General features: G+C 38.1%; 1 protein-coding gene across 1 annotated transcript in view; it reads right to left on the bottom strand.

The window, feature by feature from the left end:
- OSBPL1A (oxysterol binding protein like 1A) overlaps nt 1–24,434 on the bottom strand; it is a 230,070-nt gene that overhangs the window by 174,007 nt on the left and 31,629 nt on the right. The window contains 3 exon segments of the mRNA XM_032309390.1: nt 318–403; nt 5,818–5,854; nt 5,856–5,930. Coding sequence (XP_032165281.1) covers nt 318–403; nt 5,818–5,854; nt 5,856–5,930 — 198 coding nt within the window.

Genomic DNA, 24,434 nt, shown 5'->3' with positions numbered 1-24,434 from the left:
CTCATGATATTCTTTCAATTTTAAATTGGCTTACTCTGGAAAAACAATTATCCGTATTTGCCTTGAAAAGTCAGTTTCTTAATCCATCAGGTTTTCAGTAGGGGGTGGGGATGTAAGTAAATTCAGAGAAAAATATAATCATTACAATATATCCTGCTTAAACGATAATTATGCCAAGAGTTTTTAGATTATGTATTTTTGTACTATTATTATAATCTCCAGTAGTTTGGTCCCATAATTTGACTAAATTATGAAGTTAACATTAAGTTAAAATTTTCCTGAAGGGTAAAGAATACACGTTATTATTGCTGTTTTACCAGAGCTATGAGTTCTGCTGTTCTGCCTTCTCTCGCTGCTGCCAGAAGTTCTTCTTCAAGCTTTCTTTGTTGAGTCCTTTCTACAGCTGCAAAGGAAAGTACATGTTACTGGACTTCTAGTTAGATTCCCATAGCAAATCATTACAAAGATGCATGAGTAAAGGGATCTCATGGGGAAAAAGTCGCAATGTTTTTAATTATAATTCAAATGTAGTTAAAGACTTTATTGTTATTCTCATTGCCTTACATTTCAGATAACAGTTCAACTTCCTTCAGGTTCAGATGAACTTGTGTTTTCAATTCAGAGGTCGTTAAGTATCTTACTGCAATACCCATCACAAATAATTATGACTTACTTTTGCATGCTGAAATACTATTACATATCTGCCTTGGAAAGGTAGATAAATTGGGAGTAGCATTCATACCTTCCAGAACCTTAGAATCTGTGAAAAGTAACAATAAGAAATAGCACTGGTAGGAAGACGTACAAACCATATAAATAGGTAGATTTATATATACTTATATACTTCCAAATAAGATTTTTTTAATACAAGATTTTTAATAAATTTTATAGAATTTACTATATGCCAAGTGCTATTTAAAGCACTTTAGAAATAATTTCCAGTTATAAAATAAGTCACAGAGATGAAAAAATATAGCATACAGAATGAAGTCATTATTGTAATAACTTTACATGGTGACAGATAACTATACTTATCATGGTGAGCACTATGTAACGTATAAAATTGTCAAATCACTATGTTATACACCTGAAATTAATATAACATTGTAGGTCAACTATACTTCAAAATTAATTTGGAAAAATACATTAATTCATTAAATCCTCATAGCTATGCTATGAAGTAGGTGTTACTATTATCCTGATTGTCTAGATGAAGAAACTGAGGCACTAAGTAGTTAAGGAATTCAGCCAAGGTCACACTGCTGGAAATAGAGGAGCTGGGATTTAAACTTGTGCAGGCTGGTTCCAGAGACCATGTGCTTATTACTACTCTTAAACCTGCTTCTTAAATCACACTTGCGGGGAAAAAGAGCAATAGGCAATCTGATTTCAGAGACTGGAATATGCAATAAGGCCTCTTTTTGCTAGATTTTAATTCTGTTCTGGCTTATAAAAAAAGAGGCAATTTCACAGAAAGGCTCAGGAATCTCATTTCAAATATGTGCACAAAATCCTGTGCAAAAGGTTTCTCAGGTCTTCCTGGCCTAAGTCAGGTCATGGACAAAAAAGGAGGCTGGGGAGCCAAGAGACTGGGGAAATACTATGAATACTATCTTGAATACAGCAATAGCTGAAACTAGTTTAAAGAAATGACTAATATTCTTATCGTACCATTATCTTCTATTCTCACTTATTTACTTCCACACCCAGACTCCCTCCTCATCTCAGAGGAAGACACCCAAGCCTCTGCATAGTCTGTCCATGGCTTCTGCTTTTGCTGGAATTTACACTCTTCAATGTTTCCTCTTACTGGTGCTCTATTAGACTGTGAGCTCTGAGAAAAGCCACATTCTCATCCCTGCTGTACTTGCCTCTACTATTTCATGCACTACTCAAGAGCTATAATTTATCCCCTCAGTGACTCCTGCAGTCAGGTACTGTTCTTACTCTTCTGTGTACGCCTGTGTCTGGCTCAATGCATATTTGGCCAATAAATATTTGCTGAATAATCAAATAAGTGCTTAATCATGTTGGTTCTAGACTTTAGGGAAAGGAGGTGAAAGGAACCCTAAAATTTCTTTCTACATTGCATAGGTCCATAACTGAAGGAAAATGGGGATTTGGAGTTGAAAACCTTGCATATGTTCTTGTCCTGTGCACATTAAGGACACTGAAAGATTATTGACCCAGTCAATGAAAAGGAAAAATTCCAGTTGGGGAAATGAGGCTTCTAGAGTGCAGGTAACATTCTGTTTCTTCATGTGCTATTTACATTGATGTGTTCTGTGTGTGAAAACAATGAGCTGTACATTAATAATATATACTTGTATACATTTATTTTATACCTATGTGTTTTTAAAGGAAATATTCTGCTCAAAGTGTTATTTGTCCTATAAATTTTAATTTTAATATGACAATAAACTGTTTTTCTTTGGAATCTGCATCCATAGTTAATAAGGATGCTGAGATCATGAAGTGTAACTCCATCCTAACAACACACTTATATACAGATGCATTTACATACAGGGTAAGTGATAGAGTAATACGTTTGAAATACAGAAAGAACCTGGCAAATGTACTTCACTGACAAAAGAAAATCACCATTTTGCAATCTCCATAGTAATAAATGGTTCAAGGCAAGAATTATTAATGCTAAAAATCACTGATTAAGAGACTATTTGGTGGGGCGCCTGGGTGGCTCAGTGGGTTAAGCCTCTGCCTTCGGCTCAGGTCATGATCCCGGGGTCCTGGGATTGAGCCCCACATCGGGCTCTCTGCTCAGCAGGGAGTCTGCTTCCTTTCCTCTCTCTGCCTAACTGTGATCTCTGTCTGCCAAATAAAAAAATAAATCTTAAAAAAAAAAAAGATTTAGTAAAAAAAAAAAAAGATTATTGGGAAACAGGAAATTTACATTTTTCTTACCACAGATTACTACTTACAAAAGGGAAGAAGTACATGGACAATGTTATCTGAGTGATCAGAGATAACATTACCATTAACAGAACAAAATGATATCACATATCCTCCTAATGTGATGCACTGGTAAAGGATACTACCTCAACATTCCTGGCAAAAATGCATATCCTGAATCTAATTACATGAAAAGAAAAAAAAGACATTCTAAAATAATTCTACAATTGTCTTCCTCTTCAAAAAGGTCAAGACTTGGGCGCCTGGGTGGCTCAGAGCATTAAAGCCTCTGCCTTCAGGTCAGGTCATGATCCCAGAGTCCTGGGATGGAGTCCCACAATGGGTTCTCTGCTCGGCGGGGAGCCTGCTTCCCCCTCTCTCTCTGCCTGCCTCCCTGCCTACTTGTGATCTCTGTCAAATATATAAATAAATATTAAAAAAAAAAAAGTCAAGATTATAAGGGCAAAGGCTAAGGAATTATTCCAGATAAAGGAGACTAAAGTAATGTGACAACACAATGAGAGATTCTGGATTGGATTCTAAATTGGGGGAAAACTTCTACAAAGGACATTATTTGGGCAGTTGACATATAAACTATACTATTATAAAAATGTTAAATTTTTTAAAAATGTTAAATTTTCTGAAATTGATCACTATATTGTGATTATGTAAGATATCTTTGTTCTTAAGAGATACCTACTGAAATACTTAAAGCTAAGGTATTACTGTCTGTAAATTATTCCCAAATAGTTCTGCAAAAGATTAAAAGTAAATAAATAACATTAAATAATATATAAAAGCATAAGCCAAATGTGGCAAAATGTTAATGATTGGTGAGTTTAAGTGAAGGACTTGTAAGTGCTCATGGTACTATGTTTGAAACTCTCCTGCAGGTTAGAAATTTCTCAAAATAAAATGAAAGACAAATGGTATGTAGAAAAGGTATTCCTCTCTAGTGCCTGACAAGTAGTCATCTACCCTGTTCCAGTAACTCCAATCACACGAACTCACTACACCTTGAAATGCAACCCAAGCCATTATTACAATACACAGGACCTAAAGATCAACTCCTGGCACTCCATCAAATGGGTCAACCTAGCTCTGTTCTGCCACAGATAAGATTACAATGTAACAGTTCTTCAGATACTGGAGTGTGATTTTGTTAGGACATTTCCAGTTTCTAATGCATTACCCCACCTTGTGGTTTCTATTCTACCTATAGTCTTAGAGGGCTGTTAGATGCACTCCCTGAACCTGACCCACTTAAGGTGCTATGCACAAATTATATCTAGCTAAGGTGATCTCATCAGAGTGGAATCAATCAAGTTTCTACTTCCATTTCCCAGGCTAGCACCTTATTAGCTGACAAATCATCATGTCTGTAAGTCAACTAAACCCTTGTCCTTTGTGGATTTGGGTTTTAGGGAGTCAGTAGAACATGTCTTTATGATCAGCCTCACTATATGTCAACTTGTCAAGCTAAATTAACATTACACTCTGTCAGGAGAACCTCAGTTTCAGGTTGTCATCTTGTCACAATTAAAACAACAGGACAAGGGCACCAGGCTGGCTCAGTCAGCAGAGCACGCAATTCTTCTCAGGGTGGTGAGTTGAGCCCCATGTTGAGCAAAGATATTACTTTAAAAAATAATAAAATGACAGGATTGGTCAGGAACAGGACCTCATCCCCCCACTTAGATCACAATATAGTAAAGGACAGAGATCACATCTAATATGTGCAATCTCCCAAAAATCATAGAATACAGAGCCTTACAGAAGATGCTTTATGTTGATATGCTTATTCATTTTAAATAAAAGGGTTTGGTTTTTTTTTAAGATTTTACTTATTTATTTGACAGAGATCACAAGTAGGCAGAGGCAGGCAGAGAGAGGAGGAAGCAGGCTCCCCACTGAGCAGAGAGCCTGATGTGGGGCTCAATCCCAGGACCCTGGGATCATGACCTGAGCTGAAGGCAGAAGCTTTAACCCAATGAGCCACCCAGGCACCCCAAAAGGGTTTTATTTTAAAGCCAAGAGTGAGTTAAGAAAGTGACCTAAGGATGTCTGATAAGCAGACATCATTTTAACAGGAAAACAAGAGAATATTTTAGTTTTCAAGTACAAATGGAAAGAAGTAAAAAGATACTGGTTTTTACATAGTTAAAAATATTAATAATTAAGAAATAAATGCCCTTTAGATACAAAATTATCTTGCCTTTCTCTGAATTGCAAAGCAAAGAAACACAGGCTATGTCTTTTCTATTATAAAGTAGAAAGTAAGAGATCTTCTCTTCTCTAGCACAGAAATACTACCAAAATTATAGCAAAGCTGTGGCCATTCAGAGAATAGCCTAACCTATGAGAGTTTCCCAGTGTAAGCATCAAAATAAGCTTGTTTAATTCTACCTTAGAGAAACTGCTCTGAGTTACTGCAGACTTAAATTTTTTTTAACACAATTTAATATTTGAAGTTTCTAAAAATGACACTGATCCATCAAGAAATTACTACGGGCTGCTGTACGTCAGTGCAGGCGTCAAGATAATGGAGCCGGCCAGAACGGTCTTCCCCAGCATCAACGGCTCCCCAACAGCTGTATCTCTCACAGCTTCTCTGTCCTGCACTCCATTATGATGCTTCTGCAGCCCACCAGCCAAACTGCTCATTTCTCGCATTTTCTACTTTTAATTTTGTTGAAGCTTTGATCATACAACATTATGGCAAGTTTAAAAATCTATTTAAGTTTTAAGGCTGTGAGGAAACTCAAAATACTTTTGTGTCTAATCAAGGGACTCCACATTATCTTTAGGGTATAAGCGAAGTAGTCTGTTTTGGCATCCCAGAAGCTATTTCTGGAGCTTGCCTATCATTAAAGTAAGTGTTTGTTATGTAAGATCAGTAATATTTACCTTCAAGCATGTTTCTGATTTCTTTGTCATAAGTGACCTTCTTTTGCTGTCTGTCCACTCCCATTAACAACAGTAGCATCTGCATTATATTCTAAAAGCAGCATTACCAACTCCTAAAAAAATAGAGAAACTGTTTTTAGCTATTATTAAACTAGGACTTTATTGTACTATAACTCTTTTCCAAATTACTAATTACTATCAAGCTTCTATAATAGAAACAAGTACCATAGGAATGCGTGATCTAAAGTACATCAGTTATATGTACAGTAGGTGAATACAGTAACCAACTACAGTAAGCTCAGTATAGCCCACCCTTGCGCAACACAGGTTTGAGCAGTGCAGGTCCACTTATATGCTCATTTTCTAAATAAAAACATTACTGTAAATGTATTTTCTCCTATGATTTTCTTAGTAGCACTGTCTTCTCTCTAGCTTCCTTTATTGTAAAGACAGAGTGTATAATACATGTAATATACAAAATGCATGTTAACTATTTATGTTATCTGTAAACAGTAGGCTAGTAGTAGTTAAGTTTTGGGGGAGCCAAAGTTCCATGTAAATTTTCAACTGTGTGGGGCTCAGTGACCCTCACCCGTATTGTTCAAGGGTTGACTGTACTGCAATTCAACTAACTATAATAACTGATGATTGCCTAAATAATTGCCAACCTACAGTTAACACAAACAACTTCTATAACTGATTTAAGTAAATCATCTGTTTTACCAAATCGATTCATGTGGTTAAACTAAAGGTATAAGTTATTATAATGATTAAAATTAACAGGAGATAATATATTCGTTTAATGTTATTCCTATGATGCCTGTTGGAAAAAGAATAATTTCCCCAACAGACCTAGATTTTTTCTTAAATCTGATTTGAGATATAGAACATCATCTTCTGATGTGATACAGACTGACAGGATATACCACCTAAAGAATGGTTAAAGAATAGTTTGTAATGAAGCAAACGATCTCATCATGTAGATATTCAACAACAAAGAAACTGTATCATTCATATTTACTCTAAGCAGTTAAATGCTTTTAGAAATCTCAAGCTAATTGGTAACGTATGCAAGTCCAGTATCACTGGCATGCAGGTCATTTATCCAACTTAACAGGGCGGTAGAAATGCAGAACACAGATTTGCAGGAGATTATTGGAGATCTGATGTTTAATGTTACGGAATGTATAGCACCCAGGGATGGGATGGGGGTGACACATCTGCTTTCATTCTACACAAGGGCAAGATGAAACACAGTGCTATTCTGTCAGGTTGATGATGCACAGATACACAGAAAGGGATATCCTGTGTCATTACATCTTACGTTTCCCATGAGTTCCATACCTACATTAGGTAAAAAATTTCCTATGTTTTCCAAAAATTTTTTTGCACTAAGGAACGCCTGAATACAATCTAAAAAATAAAGTAGAAAACAAAATGCTCATTGTCCTAGTCATTATATGACCACTATAAACATTTTCATGTATTTCTTTCTAATTACTTTCCTATGCATAAGTGTGAGACTTTTTAAGACTTAATGTATTCATTTTAGAGAGGGAAAGAGAAAGTACAAGTGGGGGGCAGGGCAGAGGGAGAGAACCTTCAGACAGACTCCCTGCTCAGTGTGGAGCCCACATCAGGGCTCACTAACAATCCAGGAGATCATTATCTGAGCCAAAACCAAGAGTTCAATGCTTAATTAAGAATGAGCCACCCAGGCACCCCTGAGGCTTTCTTTAAACATAATTTTATTCATATGACAGTCGGTTATGTTAAACCTCCTTCCACCTAATAACATCACGTATTTTCCAGGGTGTTATATAGTATCTATATAATAGTCTATATAATAAAATTCACAGCTGAATGTTATTCTATAAAATATATTACCACATTTAAAAACAGAAAAATGGTTAAGTCTAATATTTTAATAAAGCGAATTCTAATAAAACCTTAGCATTTGCTCTCATCTTTAGGGTAGCATTTTTGGGAGAAGTGTTTTCATCCAAGTGAAGTAAAACAACACACAGAATGATAGAAAATATTTATAAATCATGTATCAGATAAGGGACTTGTATCCAGAATAAAGAACTTTTATAACTCAATAAAAAGCTCAATTTTTTAAAAAGGCAAAGATAGGGGCGCCTGGGTGGCTCAGTGGGTTAAGCTTCTGCCTTCAGCTCGGGTCATGATCCCAGGGTCCTGTGATCGGGCCCCACGTCGGGCTCTCTGCTCAGCGGGGAGCCTGCTTCCCTTCCTCTCTCTCTCTGCCTACTTATGATCTCTGTCTGTCAAATGAATAAATAAAATCTTAAAAAAAATTTTTTAAAAGCAAAGATAAAATGAACAATCAGAAAATAAAACTAAGAAAAACAATTCCATTTACAATGGCAACAAGAGAAATAAAATGTTTAGCAATAAACTCAACCATGGAGACAAAAGACTTGTACACTGAAACAATAAAACATGGCTGAAGGAAATTAAAAATGGCCTCAGTGGGAAGACATCCATTGCTCACAGACCGTAAGACTTAAGATGTGAGCACTACCCAAAACAACCTATAGGTTCATTGCAATACCTATCAAATCCCCATGATGCTTTTTCCAGAAATAGAAAATCTCATCCTACAATTCATATGGACTCTCAAGGGACCCTGAAGAGCCAAACAGTGTTAGGAGAAAAAAAATAAGTTGGGAGATCTCACACTACCTGATTTCAAAACTTACCTCAAAGCTACAGTAATAAAAACTGTGGTAATGGCATAAAGACAGCCATATAGGCCAACAGTATATAACAGAGTCTCCAGAAATAAACTCTCACATACATGGTCAAATGATTTTCAGCAAGGGTGCCAAGACCATTCTAAAGGGAAAATTTCAACAAATGGTGCTGGGAAAACTGGTTATCTATATGTTTTAAAAAAAAAAAATCAGATCTGTACCCTATACCACATACAAAAAAGCAAAATGGACCAAACCCCAAATGTAAGATCTAAAACAATAAAGATCACAGAAGAAAACAGCAGGAAATCTTCAAGACACTGGATTCTGCAAAGATTTTCCAGCAAGGATACCAAAAGCGCAGTCAAAAAAAAGAGATACCTCGAAAAATACTACATCAAAATTTAAAACTTTGTACACAAAAAGGTGTATCAAGAGAGTGAAAGGCAATCCAGAGAACAGGAGAAAATATTTACAAGTTATATATCTGATAAATGTATATCCAGAATATATAAATAACCCCTAAAACTCAACAACCCCCCCCAACTATCTGAGTAAAAAATGGGCAAAGAATCTGAAAAGGCTACGTGCTATATGATTCCATCTATATGACATTCTGGAAAAGGCAAAACTATAGACAGTAAAAAAAGAGCAGTAGTTGCCGGGACTGGGTTAGGGAGAGCAATGAACAGGCAGAGCAGAAAATACTCTAAGATGCGCTAATGATAGATGCATTCTGTTAGACATTTGTCACAACCCAAAGAACATAAAAGATTGAACCTAAGATGAACTATGGACTGTGTGTGCGTGGTTGTGTCAATAGAGGTTCCTCAGCTGTGACAATTGGACCATTCTGGTGGGAGATGCTGATAATGGGGGAGGCTGTGCATGTGTATGGACAAAGCACATGTAAGAAACCTCTTGTCTTCTCAATTTTTCTGTGAACCTGAAGCTACTCTATAAAAGTCTTCAAAATAAAAAATGTATGTATTTTAAACAGGTAAAGGACTTCAAAACACATTTTTCCAAAGAAAGGCCAAGAAGCACAAAAACAGATGCTCAACATTTGCATTATAGAAATGTAAATCAAAACCAAATGAGATAATATTTGATAACTATTATAATGCCTAAAATTAAGAAGGGTGACAATCACAAGTGTTGTCGAAGAAGTAGAGAAACTGGAACTTTCATACGCTGCCACTGGGAATGTAAAATGATGCAAACACTTTGGAAAACAGTGACTGCTCTGCAATATACCAAGCTGAGATGCTGTATGATGCAGCAATTCCACTGCTAGGTATACACCCAAGAGAAATGAGACCTGGACAAAATCTTAGACATAAATGTTCAGAGCCGCATTATTCCTAATATTTGAAAATTGTAAACAACCCAAATGTCCATCAACTGATGAGTGGACCAAATGTCCACACAATGGTACATTGGTCAAGGAAAAGGAATGAAGGAATAATATATGCCGTGTCACTGAAGAACCTTGAAAATATTACACTAAGTCAAAGAAGCCAGTCACAGAAGACAATGTATTGTATGAGATGTTCAGAATAGGCAAATCCATAAAGACAGATCAGTAATTGCCTGGAGGTGAGGAGAAGGGGTAACAGAGAGCTACCTGAGTATGTGGTTTCTTCTTGGGATGAGGACAGTGTTCCAAAATTGATTATGTTGATGGTTGCAGAAGTCTGTCAACATACCTGAATCACTGAATACTTTAGATGGGTAAATTGTATAGTGTATAAAATAAATCTCAAAGTTGCTTAAAAATGATTATGATTATTCAAGTCTGGTACCTCATAGCACATTTAAGTTAAGGAATGTTATTTCTCAACCTATTTAATACCTCATCTAACAGTCGAAACACTTGGAAAATGTCCATACTCAGATTATTTTTTAGTAATAGCTTTAGGACATAATTCACATATCATAAATTTCACCCTTTTAAAGTGCACAGTTCTGTGGCTGGGGTATAGTCACAGTGATGTGTACAATCATCAACAACTAACTTCAGAATATTTTGTCACCTCGAAAAGAAATATTACCCATTAATCTCTCCCCAATCCTCTTTTCCCTACACCTCTGGCAACCTGCTAATCTATCTTCTGTCTCTATGGATTTGCCTATTCTGAATATTTCTATGAGTAGAATTATCCATTATGTGGCAGACTTTTGTGTCTGGCTCCTTTCACTCAGCACATTTCCAAGGTTCCTTTGTGTTTCAGCATGTATCAGTACTCGTTCCTTCGTACCGCGGAATGACACTCCCACTGTACCACATTTTATCCACTCATGAGTGAATGAACGTTTGGGTTGCATCCACCTTTGGGCTATTATGAATAATGATGCTATGACCATTCGCATATTGATTTTTAAAGCTTTCTTTCTCTATAAAATTAATCTACTTCAGAAGAACCTGGGTAGCTCAGCTGGTTAAGCGTCCAACTCCTGATTTCAGCTCAGGTCATGATCTCAGGGTTGTGAGGTCAAGTCTTGCATCAGGCTCTGTACTGGGCATGGAGCCTGCTTGGGATTCTCTCTCTCTCTCTCTCCCCCTCTTCATATCCTCTGCCCCTCCCATTCCCTCCCTCTCTAAAAAACAATCTACTTTTAACAAATTCTACATGAAAATTTTATTTCTTGTAAAGCAATCTCTTAATGCAGGCTTCAGATTTCAAAGTCAGAAAAAAGAAATACTTTCTATAAATTATGCTCATTGAACTCTAAGGATTTAGGAGAAGTTCAAGAAAACTAATTCAATGAGTTGTAATTTTAATACAGCTCTAAGGAAAATACCAGAATATTTTGGGGGGGGTTGGGATTGGGGAGGGGGCCTCCACTATGTTGATATACTGTATTAGAGAAAGCAGGGAGAAGTGTTAAAAAAAACGTCCAATATAGCTATCAAAAATATGCATTGCGTGTACGGTAAATTTACAACAAAGGAGCCATGAACATACAATGGCTAAAGGACAGTCTCTTCAAATGGTTCTGGGAAAACTGGACAGCCGACAGTCACATGAAAAAGAATGAGATTGGACCACCATATGACACCATGCACAAAAATTAACTCTAAATGGATTAAAGTTTTGAACCTAAGACCCGGAAGCCATAAAACTCCTAGAAGCCAGTAATCTCCCTAACATGTGTCCTGGTGATGATTTTTTAGATTTGACCCCAAAAGCAAAAAATTAAAAACAAAAAGTAAAAAACAAAATGAAACAAAACTGAAATGCTTCAACCCAGCAAAAGGAACTATCAACAAAACAAAAAGGCAACCTACTTAAAGGAAGAAAATATCTGCAAATTGTGTAGCCAATAAGGAGTTAATATCCAAAATATTGGGGACCCTGGGTGGCTCAGTCAGCTAACCATCTGCCTTTGGCTCGGGTCATGATCCCAGAGTCCTGGGATCGAGTTCTACCTTGGGCTCCCTGTTCAGCAGGGAGTCTGCTTCTCTCTCTCCCTCTGCCTCCCCCTCAACGACCCCCCCCCCACTCCTGCTTGCATGCACGCATGCACTCTTTCAAATAAATAAAATTCTTTTAAAAAAAACCCAAAATACACAAAGAACTCCTACCAAGAACTCAATAGGAGAAAAACAAACAATCCAATTAAAAGATAAGCAGGAAGGGGTGCCTGGGTGGCTCAGTCAGTTGGGCATTCAACTCTTGGTTTCAGCTCAGGTTATGATTTCAGGGTTGTGGGACTGAGCCCTGCTTCAGGTTCGAAGCTCAGCATAAGTTTGCGTGAGATTCTCTCCCTCTGCCCACCCCACCGACTTGAGCTGGCACTCTAAAATAGAGATCTTTTTAAAAAAATTAATTAAAAAAAAAAAAAAAAAAGATGAGCAGAGACTCTAAATAGGCATTTTCCTAAAGAAGACATTCAGATGACCCAACATAAACAAAAAGATGTTTAACATCACTAATCATCAGTGAATGTAAATCAGAACCACAATGAGGTATCACCTCACACCTCTGAGAATGACAATTACCAAAATAACAAGGTTGGTGAGGATGTGGGGAAAAAAGGAAATTTGTGTATACTGCTGGTGGGAATGTGAATGGGTAAAGCTATAGAAAACAGCATGGACGTTCTTCAAATAATTAAAAATAGAACTACCATACGATCAGGCAATTGCACTTCTGAGTATTTATCTGTAGAAAACAAAATACTAACCCAAAAAGGTATCAGCACAACTACATTCACTGAAGCATTATTTATAAAAGCCAAGATATGGAAACAACCTAAATGTCCATCAGTGGACGAATGGATAAAGAAACTGAGGTATATATATACACAATAGAATATTATTCAGCCATATAAAGGGGGGGGGATATTGCTATTTGCAGCAACATGGATGGACCACAAGAGCATTATGCTAAGTAAGTCACAGTGAAAGACAAATACTATATGGTTTTACTTATAAGAATCTAAAAAAGAAAAACCAAACTCAAAGACAGAAAGACTGATGGTTGCCCAACGCAGGGGGTAAGGGATGGGAGAAATGAGTGGAGGTGATCAGAAGGTACAAACTTCCAGCTATGAAGTAAGTCAGTCATGGGGATATAATGTACAGCATAGTGACGGTAGTTAATACCATACTGCATACGTGAAAGTTGCTAAAAGATCTTAAAAGTTCTTAAAGAAAAAAATTTAACTGTATGATAACATATTAACTATACTTACTGTGATCATTTTGCAATATATATGGATATTGAGTCCTTATGCTGTACACCTGAAACTAATATTACAAGTCAATTATACCTGTTTTAAAGATTTTAGGTAATCTCCACAGCCGACATAGGACTCAAATCCACAACCCCAAGATTAAGAGTCACAATGCTCCATCAGCGAAATCAGCTAGGTGCCCCAATTCTACCTCAATTAAAAAAAAAAAAAGTTCTATTTTCTTTTTAAAAACTAGTGACTTAAAAGGTTAAGTTTTGGGGCACCTGGGTGGCTCAGTGGGTTAAGCCGCTGCCTTCGGCTCAGGTCATGATCTCAGGGTCCTGGAATGGAGTCCCGCATCGCATCGGGCTCTCTGCTCAGCGGGGAGCCTGCTTCCCTCTCTCACTCTCTGCCTGCCTCTCTGCCTACTTGTGATCTCTGTCTGTCAAATAAATAAATAAAATCTTTAAAAAAAAAAAAGGTTAAGTTTTAATCATCAAATATTCATACATGTGAAAACACAATTTCCCAAACTTAGGCAAATAAAAAAATAGTCCCCCAAATCCAAATTTTTAAAGAAGATTTTATTCATTTATTTGACAGAGAGATAGCACAAGTAGGCAGAGCAGCAGGTAAAGGGAGTGGGAGAAGCAGGTTCTGAGCAGGGAACCTGACGTGGGGCTCCATCCCAGGGCCCCAGGATCATAACCCTAAGCCAAAGACAGCCATTTTACCCGACTGAGCCACCCAGGTGCATCCAAAATCCAAATTTTTACTGAAAAATATCAGTAGAAGTACATCTGAAAAATGATGCATGATTTCCTAAAATCATAATAAACTTAAAGCAAATTTAAGGCTAGATTTGATTTTTTTTATTTTTAATTCTTTTTAAAGATTTTTCTTTATTTATTCAACAGACAGAGATCACAAGTAGGCAGAGAAACAGGCAGGGGGGCGGGAAGCAGGCTCCCCGCTGGGCAGAGAGCCCTATGCGGGGCTTGATCCCAGGACCCTGAGATCATGACCTGAGCCGAAGGCAGAGGCTTAACCCACTGAGCCACACAGGTGCCCCTAGATTTGATGTTTTAAAAACAATTATTTCTAAACAAATTAAAGACATAATACCCAATATTTAATTAACATTTACTATGTACCACAGTTCCAAAAGTTTTACTTTTATTAACTCATTTAAATTTTCACAAAGATCCTATATGGTAGGTACTACTATAACACCTCTTTTTAAAGACGGAAAATCTGAGGCACAGAGGTAAATAAGTGCTATATACATACACTTATATAAAAAACATCATGAAAAAGGTACAAAAACACACCACAAATTCAACAAAATTCACCCTACAATGAAGTCCACAAGTTAGCAAGTCCTACTCATGCTTGCTGAACCTCTACAAGTTTTGAGAAATGTCATTCTTAGACATGAATTGATAGCCAATTACAATCCGAGATTTGAGATCTGATCGGCACAGAGGACAAAGATCAAGACAGAAGGAAAAAAACTTGAGACAAAAACAAAGAAAACCTTAAAAAGAACTATAAGATCCTCGGAAAAATATATTGCCTTGTTAAGCAAGAAATGAAGGCTTCAAAAAGGAACATTCATAGAAAAATAAAGGACTCTTAAAAATTAAACAGCAAATTAAATATTCAATAGAAACACTAGAAGGAGGATTTGAAGAGATCTTTCCAAAAATGGGGAGGTCAAGTTCAAATACCTAAGAGGGAACATAGGTGAAAAAAAGATAAAAGAATTAGAGAATCAATCATGAAGGTCTTTTAACTGGTCACCTGGAATTCCAAAAAGTAAAACTGAATAGAAATGCAGAGCCACATGCAGATTTTTTTTTTAAGAAGCAATTCACAAAGTAAAGTCTTAAAGATTTTTTTTTTTTTTTTTTTTTGCCTTTTAAAAAAGATTTGAGAGACGGGGCGCCTGGGTGGCTCAGTGGTTTAAGCCTCTGCCTTCGGCTCAGGTCATGATCTCAGGGTCCTGGGATCGAGCCCCGCATCAGGCTCTCTGCTCAGCTTGGAGCCTGCTTCCCCCTCTCTCTCTGCCTGCCTCTCCGCCTACTTCTGATCTCTGTCTATAAAATAAATAAACAAAATCTTTAAAAATAAAATAAAATAAAATAAAAGATTTGAGAGAGAGAGAGCATGAGCACATGAGCACAAGTGGGGGTGCAGAGAGGGAGAGAATCTCAAGCAGACTCCATGGCTGAGCTGCACTGAGCAGGGCTTAATCCCACCACCAGGAGATCATGACCTGAGCCAAAACCAAGAGTCAGATGCTCAACTACCTGAGCCACCCAGGTGCCCCTTAAAGATTGTTAAGATGTGCTAAACATTAACTGCTACATATGAGTAGCAGTTAATCAACGTAACTGAACACTTAGGTACCCCAGTCTCTGAAGTTGCCACAAGAAAAGCCTGTTTCATAAATTAACTGGGACTTGCACATTCCATGTGGATTTAGAAAGCTGGAAAGGCTATCACACCCTTATAATTTAAAAAAAAAAAAAAAAAGAGTTAAAAACAGATAATCTATAAAATGATTACTTTGCCTGAACCCACAAAACTGAGATGGCATAGCAACCAACTACAGGCATACCACATTTTACTGGGCTTTGCAGATCTTTTTTTTTTTTTTTAATACAAATTGAAGGTTCATGGCAATCCTGCATCCAACAAGTCCATCAGAACCATTTTTCCAAATAGCATTAGCTTACTTTATATTTATGTTACATTTTACTTATTCTCACCTTATTTCAAACATTTTCATTATTTTTTTATTTGCTATAATGATCTGTGATCAGTTTGGGGGCACCATGAACCATGCCCACAGAAGACAGCAAACTTCTCAATAAATGTTGTGTGTGCTCTGACTGCTCCAGTGACCAGCCATTCCCCATCTTTCTCTCGGGGCCTCCCTAATCCCAGAGACACAATACTGAATTTATGCCAATTAGTAACTCTACAACGACCTCCAAATGTTCATTCAAGCGAGAGGAAGAGTCACACTTCTCTCACTTTAAATCAAAAGTTAGAAATGATTAAATTTAGTGAGGAAGGCAGGTCCACAGCTGAGACAGGCTATGCTCTTGGGCCAAACTCTCTCAAAGTTGTGAGAACAAGGGAAGTTCCTGAAAGAAATTAAAAGTGTAACTCCAATGAACACACAATGATAAGAAAGTAAAAGCCTTATTGCTGGGATGGAGAAAGTTTGACTGATCTGGATGGAAGACCAAACCAAAGCCTTGATTCCCTTAAGCCAAAGCCTAATCCAAACTCCCTTCAGTTCTGGGAAGGCTGAGACAGGTGAGGAGGCTGCAGGAGAGAAGTCTGAAGCTGGTGGATGGTGAATGGTGAGGTTTAAGACAAGAAGCCGCCTCCACGGCATCACAGTGCAAGGTGAAGCAGCACGTGCTGATAGAGAAGCTGCAAGTGACCCAAAAGCTAAGATCATTAATGAGGGTGGTTACACTGAACAACGGATTTCTAATCTAGACGAAATGGTCTTATTTTGGAAGAAGATGCTATCTAGACTTTCACAGCTAGAAAGAGAAGTTAATGCCCGGCTTCAAAGCTTCAAAGGACAGGCTGCCTCTCGTATTAGGGACTACTGCAGCTTGGGGACTTTAAGTGAAGCCAATGTTCATTGAACATTCTAACAATCCTAGGGCCCTAAAGAATTATGCTAAATCTGCTCTACCTGTGCTCTACAAATGGAACACCAAAGCCTAGATGACACCACGTTTGTTTACAAACGGTTGACTAAATATTTTAAACCCACGGTTGAGATCCACTGCTCAGGGGAAAAAAAAAAAAAAGATTCCTTTCAAAATATTACTGCTCATTGACAAGGCACCTGGTTGCCCAAGAGTTTTGATGACGATGTACAGTGAAATTGAGGTTGTTTTCATGCCTGCTAATACAACATCCATTCAGCCCAGGGATCAAGGAAGAATTTCAACTTTCAAGTCTTGGGACTTAAAAAATACATCTCACAAGGCCATAGCTGCTACAGTGATTCCTTTGGTGGATCTGAGCAGAGTTAAGTTGAAAACCTGGAAAGGATTCACCATTCTGATGCCACTAAGAACATCTGTGATTCAGAAGAAGAAGCCAAAATACTAACAACTGTAATTTAAGTTTGGAAGAAGTTCATTCCAACCCTCATGGGTGACTCTGAGGGGCTCCAGACTTACGTGGAGGAAGTCACTGTGGATGTGCTGGAAACAGCAAGAGAAGCAGCATTAGAAGTGGAGCCTGAAGATGTGGGTGCAAGACTGCAAGTTCATGGTAGAATATTCAGAGATGAAGAGTTGCCTCTTATGGAAGAGCAAAGAGTGATTTCTTGAGATGGAACCTACTCCTGGGGAAGATGCTGTAAAGATTGTTGAAATAAGAACAAAAGGTTTAGAATAGCACATAAACTTAGTTGATGATAGTTGATGATGGCAGCGTTTGAGAAGATTGGCTCTAATTTTGAAAGAAATTCTACTGTGGGTAAAACATAACCAAACAGCATCACATCCTACAGAGAAATGGTTTGTGAAATGAAGACTTCATCTGTGTGGGAAAATTCATTCTGTTGTATTTTAAGAAACTGCCACAGCCATCCCAACCTTCAGCAACCACCATCAGCATGGACATAAGAACCACCACCAGCAAAAAGATTATGACTCACTAAAAGACCAGGTGACGGTTAGCATTTTTTAGCAATAAAGTATTTTTAATTAAAGTATATACATTGTTTTGTTAGATATAATGCTATTGCACACTTAATTGACTACAGTGTAAATGTAAATTTTATATGCACTATGATACCAAAAAATTCATGTGACTTAACTTTTTTGTGATATTTGCTTTATTGAAGTTGCCTGGAAACAAGCCCCTAGTATCTTTGAGATATGCCTCCAGTAAAATCTAAGGAAACTGCCCCCAAATAAGCACTGGCTCACCTATGGTAGGAATAGCAATAAGACAGGGACTGCCAAACAAGCAGATAACAGAATTCAGCTGAAATTTTTAATAAATTGCTACAGGTGGAAACACCGGCGTGAGAACATAGAACCTCTGCGAAGCACACATGTAAGGGAAACTCACACCCTCCTGCAGACTCCTCCTAGTGCTTTAAAAACAAAAAACAAACAAACAAAAACGTGGAGAGTAAGATGGAGGTTCACACAGGTGACTGGAGAAAGCCTTAACCTCAGTGGTGCAGGTCCAGAGTAAGGCACCTGCCACTGCTGCAGAAAAGGCATAAAACCCCAAGCAAGCCTTTCTGCCTTATGTTAATAAGAATAACACTGCTGTGAGAAGGGCAGCAAATCTTTCAACCAGAGGGCACAGTGAAGATCCTTTCAACCAAGGAGAGGGACAGGAAAGAATCAAGGATCCATGCCAATGAAGGTCTACTGTTACAGGAGAAGCAGGAGCACTGATGAAACACTATCTAAGAAAACCCTGTCCCTTAAGCAGGCTGGACCAGGACAATGCAACTCACTCTGTCCCCTCCTCCTACCCCAAGACTAGCAAGTGCTGAGAACAAGCAAGAGTAGTCCATTAATGGGGAAGAAGCAACAGCATGTAGAGAAACACTCTCTGAGGCACAGGGCATACTAGGAAGGCCGAAAGCTTAGGGTGAACATCAAAAGGAACATCAAAAACAAAAATAAACAAAAAACCTTCAGAAAAATCAGCCTGCAACTTACGCAAAGGCAATACTGAATTTCAAAATAGAAATTTGAAGCCAGTGGTGCATTGAAGGTAACCATGGCAACAACAAAACCCAAGCTTAGATCTACTCTAGACTAGACTGAATCAAACTCCCACACTAATAGGTGGGCCCATCTCTAGACCCAATACTATTTACCTCTGTCTCTATTAGCTTATACACACTCTTTAACATTCCATAAAAAAATATCAGATACACACACACATACACACACACACACACACACACACATACACAAACAGAATGATCCGCTATCAAGAGACAAAGTGACCAACAGAATGACACAGAAATGACCAAGACGTTGAAATGATCAAATAAGAAACTTAAAATAACTATGATTATTACATCAAAAGGTCTAGTGGAAAAGGTGGACTACATACACAAAGGAAAATGCTAGAAATAAAAATCACAGTAACAGAAATAAGGAATGCCTTCAACTGTATCAGTAGACATCAGGGCACTGGTCAGGAAAGATCAATAAACTTGAAGACAGTATTTGGCTAATCTCTATTGACCTAAGAGGAAAAAGTGAAGAGAGGGAGAGCAATGGGACAGAAAAAAGAACAGAACTGAGCACCCAGTAGCTGTGGAATGATGTCAGCCTAACAAATGTGTATTAAGCTACTAAAGAATTTGTATGATGCAGTAGCTTTTCAATCCAGCAAAAACGAGAAAAAAAAACTACACACACACACACACACACACACACATATATTAAAATGACAAAAGTAGTATCTGCTACCATGTGCCCATGTAATTTGCCCTCAGGAATGCCATGTTGTTAGCCATTTCCGGAACTCTCTGCAGGCCAGTCCTTCCGACCGTGCCCCTCTAAACTCACTGCTCAGCACTCTAATTGCATCCACCTGGCTTCTGATGTTTAGGTGCCACCTCCAGGCCTCTAATGTTTCCTGCTCCTACTACATATGTTCCCAGCATATCCCACTGCCATTAGTGAACCAGGTCTGCAATGTCATTTCCTAATAGCAGCTATAGACTTGAGGATAATACTCAGTAAGGTTCTCGGTCCCTGAAGCAAATAACACATTATATGTTAATTTAAAAAAAAAAAAAAAAGGTTCTCGGTGATGCTGGGTGCCTTTTCTACCAGTCACTTCTTCCCACTTTGGTAAATGATGTATCCTCTAGGCCCTGCCAGGCACAAAATCATCCAGTATGATCTTATCTACTATGTCCAATCTAGCAAGCTGTTCATTTAAAACCTTCTACTCTCTGCAATGGCATTTCTGGCATTTTGACATTTATAGGGGGCCACTGTTTTGTCTATGCTGCTAGGAACCATCTAAGTGAAAACTCAATTCATACCATCAAAAAAGTCAGTGATGAATGGTCCAAAGCTGAAGACAGTTGTTGAAGAAGTCATGACACCTGGTCCAGTTTCTGCACCTGAATCAATTTTGGACTGAAAACTATTAAAGGAGAGACCAGATTCTGGAAGGAAAGATTTTGCAACACCAAACCAAATGTACATAGCCATGAATTCCCTAGACTATTTCCAAAAGGACAAATGACAATTTACTTAAGTAACTACACTGGGAAAAGGTGAGTATCCAAACATTTTAGGAATTGTTAGGTATAAGGTTCAAGTTGACACTGATGCCAAGAGACCTAAAGTGTCATCTGGCTCCTCACTTAGAAAGGGGGCATATATGAGAGCGAGATAATGAAACCCTGGCCCAGGTCTGGCTCACAGTGCATGCACTGGGTCCACAATCACATCCAGTAGTCACCCACCACCCACCCCCAGTCCATGAATACATAATTGGAATAGACACACTTAGCTGTTGGCAAAGTTTCATGTGGCTTCCTTGGTCTATAGAGTAAGGGCCAAATGGAAGGGCCAAAACTGCCCTCCTCCATCCCTGGCCAAGAAAAAAATCAAAACTAATATCCCATATGGGTTGGAATGGCAGAAATCAGTGTCATCTTTTAAAACCTCAAAATGCAGGGATGCCTGGGTGGCTCAGTTAATTAAAATATCTGAATCCTGATCTCAGCTCAGGCCTTAATCTCAGGGTCATGAGCTCAAGCCCTACACTGGGCTCCTCACTGGCCATGGAGTCTACTTTAAAAACAAACAAAACCTCAGAGTGTAGAGCTGATGGTCCCTATCATATTTCCATTTAATTCACCGGTCTAACACTGCAAAAACCAGACAGAATGTGGAAGATGACAATGGACTTTCATAAATTCAAGCAGCCCTTATGATCACCACTCTGCAAAACAAGCTGTGTTTGCTAGGGCAAGTTAATATTACCTAAGGACATGGAACACATCAACTAATCTGATGTGTTGAGGAATTCTTCTCCTTTCCAATTAGGAAAAAAGATCAAAACTAGTTTGTATTCTTGTGGACAAAGTGTACATTTACAGTATACTACATTACAGTACAGTACAGTACAGTACAGTGCCATTTGGCCATCCTGCAGACCATCACACTGGTCTACTTTACCAATGACATCATGTTAATAGACCAGATGAGTAAGCAGAGACTAGAATGTTGAAAGCCTTGGTAAGATGTAATGCTTCAGGGAGTAGAAAATAAATCTTAGGAAGAATTCAGGTTAAAAAAAAAAAAAAAAGTTACCATGTTAGTAACTTTTTAAAGGTTCAGTGATCTGGATAATGCCAGGACATTGTCTCCAAAGTAAAGAACAAATTATTCCATCTTGCACTTCCAGAAACAGAGAGGGAAGCACAATTCCTGACCAGCTTCTTCAGGTTCTGGAGCAGCGTAATCCACACCTAAGGATATTGCTCTGATCCATAAGCCAGGAGATGAGAAAGGGTGTCTGAACACTCAGCTCCCTATCAAAGGAGAGGCAAGAAGAGTTACCCTTTTAGCAGAGGTGACTATACTTGATCAGAAGAAAGTAAGACTACACACAAGGGAGACAAGGAGGAGCATATCTGGCATGCAAATGGTACACTTAGGTGTCTCTCAGTATTCCCTCATCCAATTTGACAATAAATTAACAAGTGTGAAAACCCCAAGCTTAGAAAGAGCATGGCCTTCTCAGATCTCCAGTGATGAGGGCCTGAGTCACAGCCCTGGATAAGCCATGAAGACAGGATGTGCTAGCCAAGAGGAGGGTGTAAACAGAATGAACAGTAGAGGAGGGGAGATGAGGATTCATTGGTGGCCCAAAGGTCAACTACAGCAACAGGGGTTATAGTCTGTCCCACTATCCTTCCTCCTCTAAGTTTGTCCTAGAGAGAGAGGTGCACTGGAACTTGAAGGGGCTGCACCCAGAAGCCCATGAAGAAGCAAATGTGAACAAAATAAAGGGTGGGCTGTGGTTGAAGCTGTGCTGCACAGTCCAGCCCCACCCTGAGGAATAAAGGACTTAGTACCCTAGATGTCGGGAGTGCCCAGGAGGCAGCCACTACCTTTAGTCACTCCAGAGATCACCTCAGCTGACAAGGGCTGCCTCACACAAGCTCACAGCCCTTCCCAGGGCAGCCTGTACCTGCTGACTGACCATCACTGGGGCTGAGCTCTCTCACTTCAAACTGGGACAGCTCTGAAGGTCACCTCTCTGGCAGAGCTCCCCCAAGCTGGCTCAGGAATCTCCTCAAGAGTGCACCATAACTCAACTTCAGCCTCTACCCCCTCCTACTAGCCTCCTGCCTTCCCACAAGTGTGATCCCACAGCACTGCAATTAACCTGTTGCACACTCATCTCCAGCCCAGCTGGCTTCCTGGGAAGCCTGAATTGTAAGAAATGGCAATGTTTCTGCCTATATTTCAGGGTAGTCATTTTCTATTAAATGAAACAACACATGTCAGGTCATTTTTGGAGTGCCTGATACAGAGTAGGCATTTAATACATCAGCATGAGAGATGGTAGTTTAAGAAACAAGATAGATAAGCTTACATAAACCTCAGGATTATGTGTATCTTCTATATGCCAGGTGATAAATGCACAATTTCTGGAGGCACACAACATAGGAAGCATTCATTTTAAGTATATTCTCAGTTCTGCTAAAAAACAGTAAGGCAAAACAAAGGTCAGTACCACAATCCAATTATTTACTGATCATATCCTTATTTTATAATGATCATAAAAGACGTAACAACTTAAAAGAACAAATGCTAAGTAGATCTTAAAATTCTGGTATGTTAATTTTTATTAACTAACACTAGGGGTCACTAATTACCTAGAAAAACCTGGAGGTCCCTCACAAAATTTTGGAAGATTTATATTCCAAAGAACAAGAATGTAAAGTGCTTTAACAAACCAAATCCTTTTTCAACTCATTCTAGTTATTAAATCACAGAATCTCACTACCATATTTTAAATTATATTTATGTTAAGGATCACACCAGAACAAGATAATTGAATTCTTTTCATGAGCACAATTAGAAAATTAAACTTTCTGCAAAATTCAATCATGCTTAAATATTAAACACACAAATTTTTAAAGTTTCCTGTGTGAAGTACCAATTTAGCTTCAGCTAAATTTTCTAATACAAGAGATAATATGATACATATGATAATACTCAGATCAAACTAAAGCCTAATTTAGCATAGTCTCATGCTTGAAGTTCAAGAATCCAGCAGAAACAGACAAATATGTGAAGAACCAAGTACAGACAAATGAGCTGGTCTGATACAGGTATTCAGAGATGGGCAGAAAGACGTGTAGTATGCTGGTCAAAAATACAAAAACTGAAACGTGTTAATTCCTTGAAAGCAAGATTAACACAATCTAGTAGTAAAGACATGAATGACAGTAACTACAAGGCAGAAGATAAAAGAAAATGATGTAATATGCTCAGGAAATCTGGAAAAGCATAGCTTTCCTCTAGCTGCAGCAAGTCAGGAAAGAATTTATGGAGACAGCATCTGAGCTGCACGGTCAAGAATGTCATCTCACCCCCATGGTCCACAGAACTTGCCTACACAGAACAAAAATGAGTAGGGAAGGGCTATGAAGGGAAAGAGCAAGTAGTTCGTGTAAGGATCAGGCAAATTAAGCCATTTGCAGCTCATTTCTGCAATCCCATAAAGTATAACAATTTACCCACTACTTTTATTTTTTACCATAAAAGATATATGTTTCTTAGCTTTAGCAAGACTCTGTATCTGGTTCACAAGTATTAACATATGAGTAGATAGATGGCAACGATGCAAAACACACTAAATCCAACATGCTTATTAAGCACATACTTACAAGGTTCATTCATGGTAATTTACACAATCAGTTAAATCTCAGAATGGTAAGTGTGAAATAATATAATAAATTTACTGACTTGCGATAAATGCACATAAATCTTATTATAGGATTTTAAAATAATCTTTAGGGATATTAAACTATGGTCAGTAATCAAATAAACCCTATATCATACATCGTTCACATAGTTCAAATCATTCAAACAAGTGGAAAAAAAAATCAGGGAAAGGGGTAAAGCAATTTTTGTCTAGGGTGCTGTGAAGAGA

Source organism: Mustela erminea, chromosome 13 (assembly GCF_009829155.1).
Source record: "Mustela erminea isolate mMusErm1 chromosome 13, mMusErm1.Pri, whole genome shotgun sequence".
NCBI lineage: Eukaryota > Metazoa > Chordata > Mammalia > Carnivora > Mustelidae > Mustela > Mustela erminea.
Note: the sequence above shows the minus strand (reverse complement) of the source record. Positions and strands in the feature narration are given on the sequence as shown.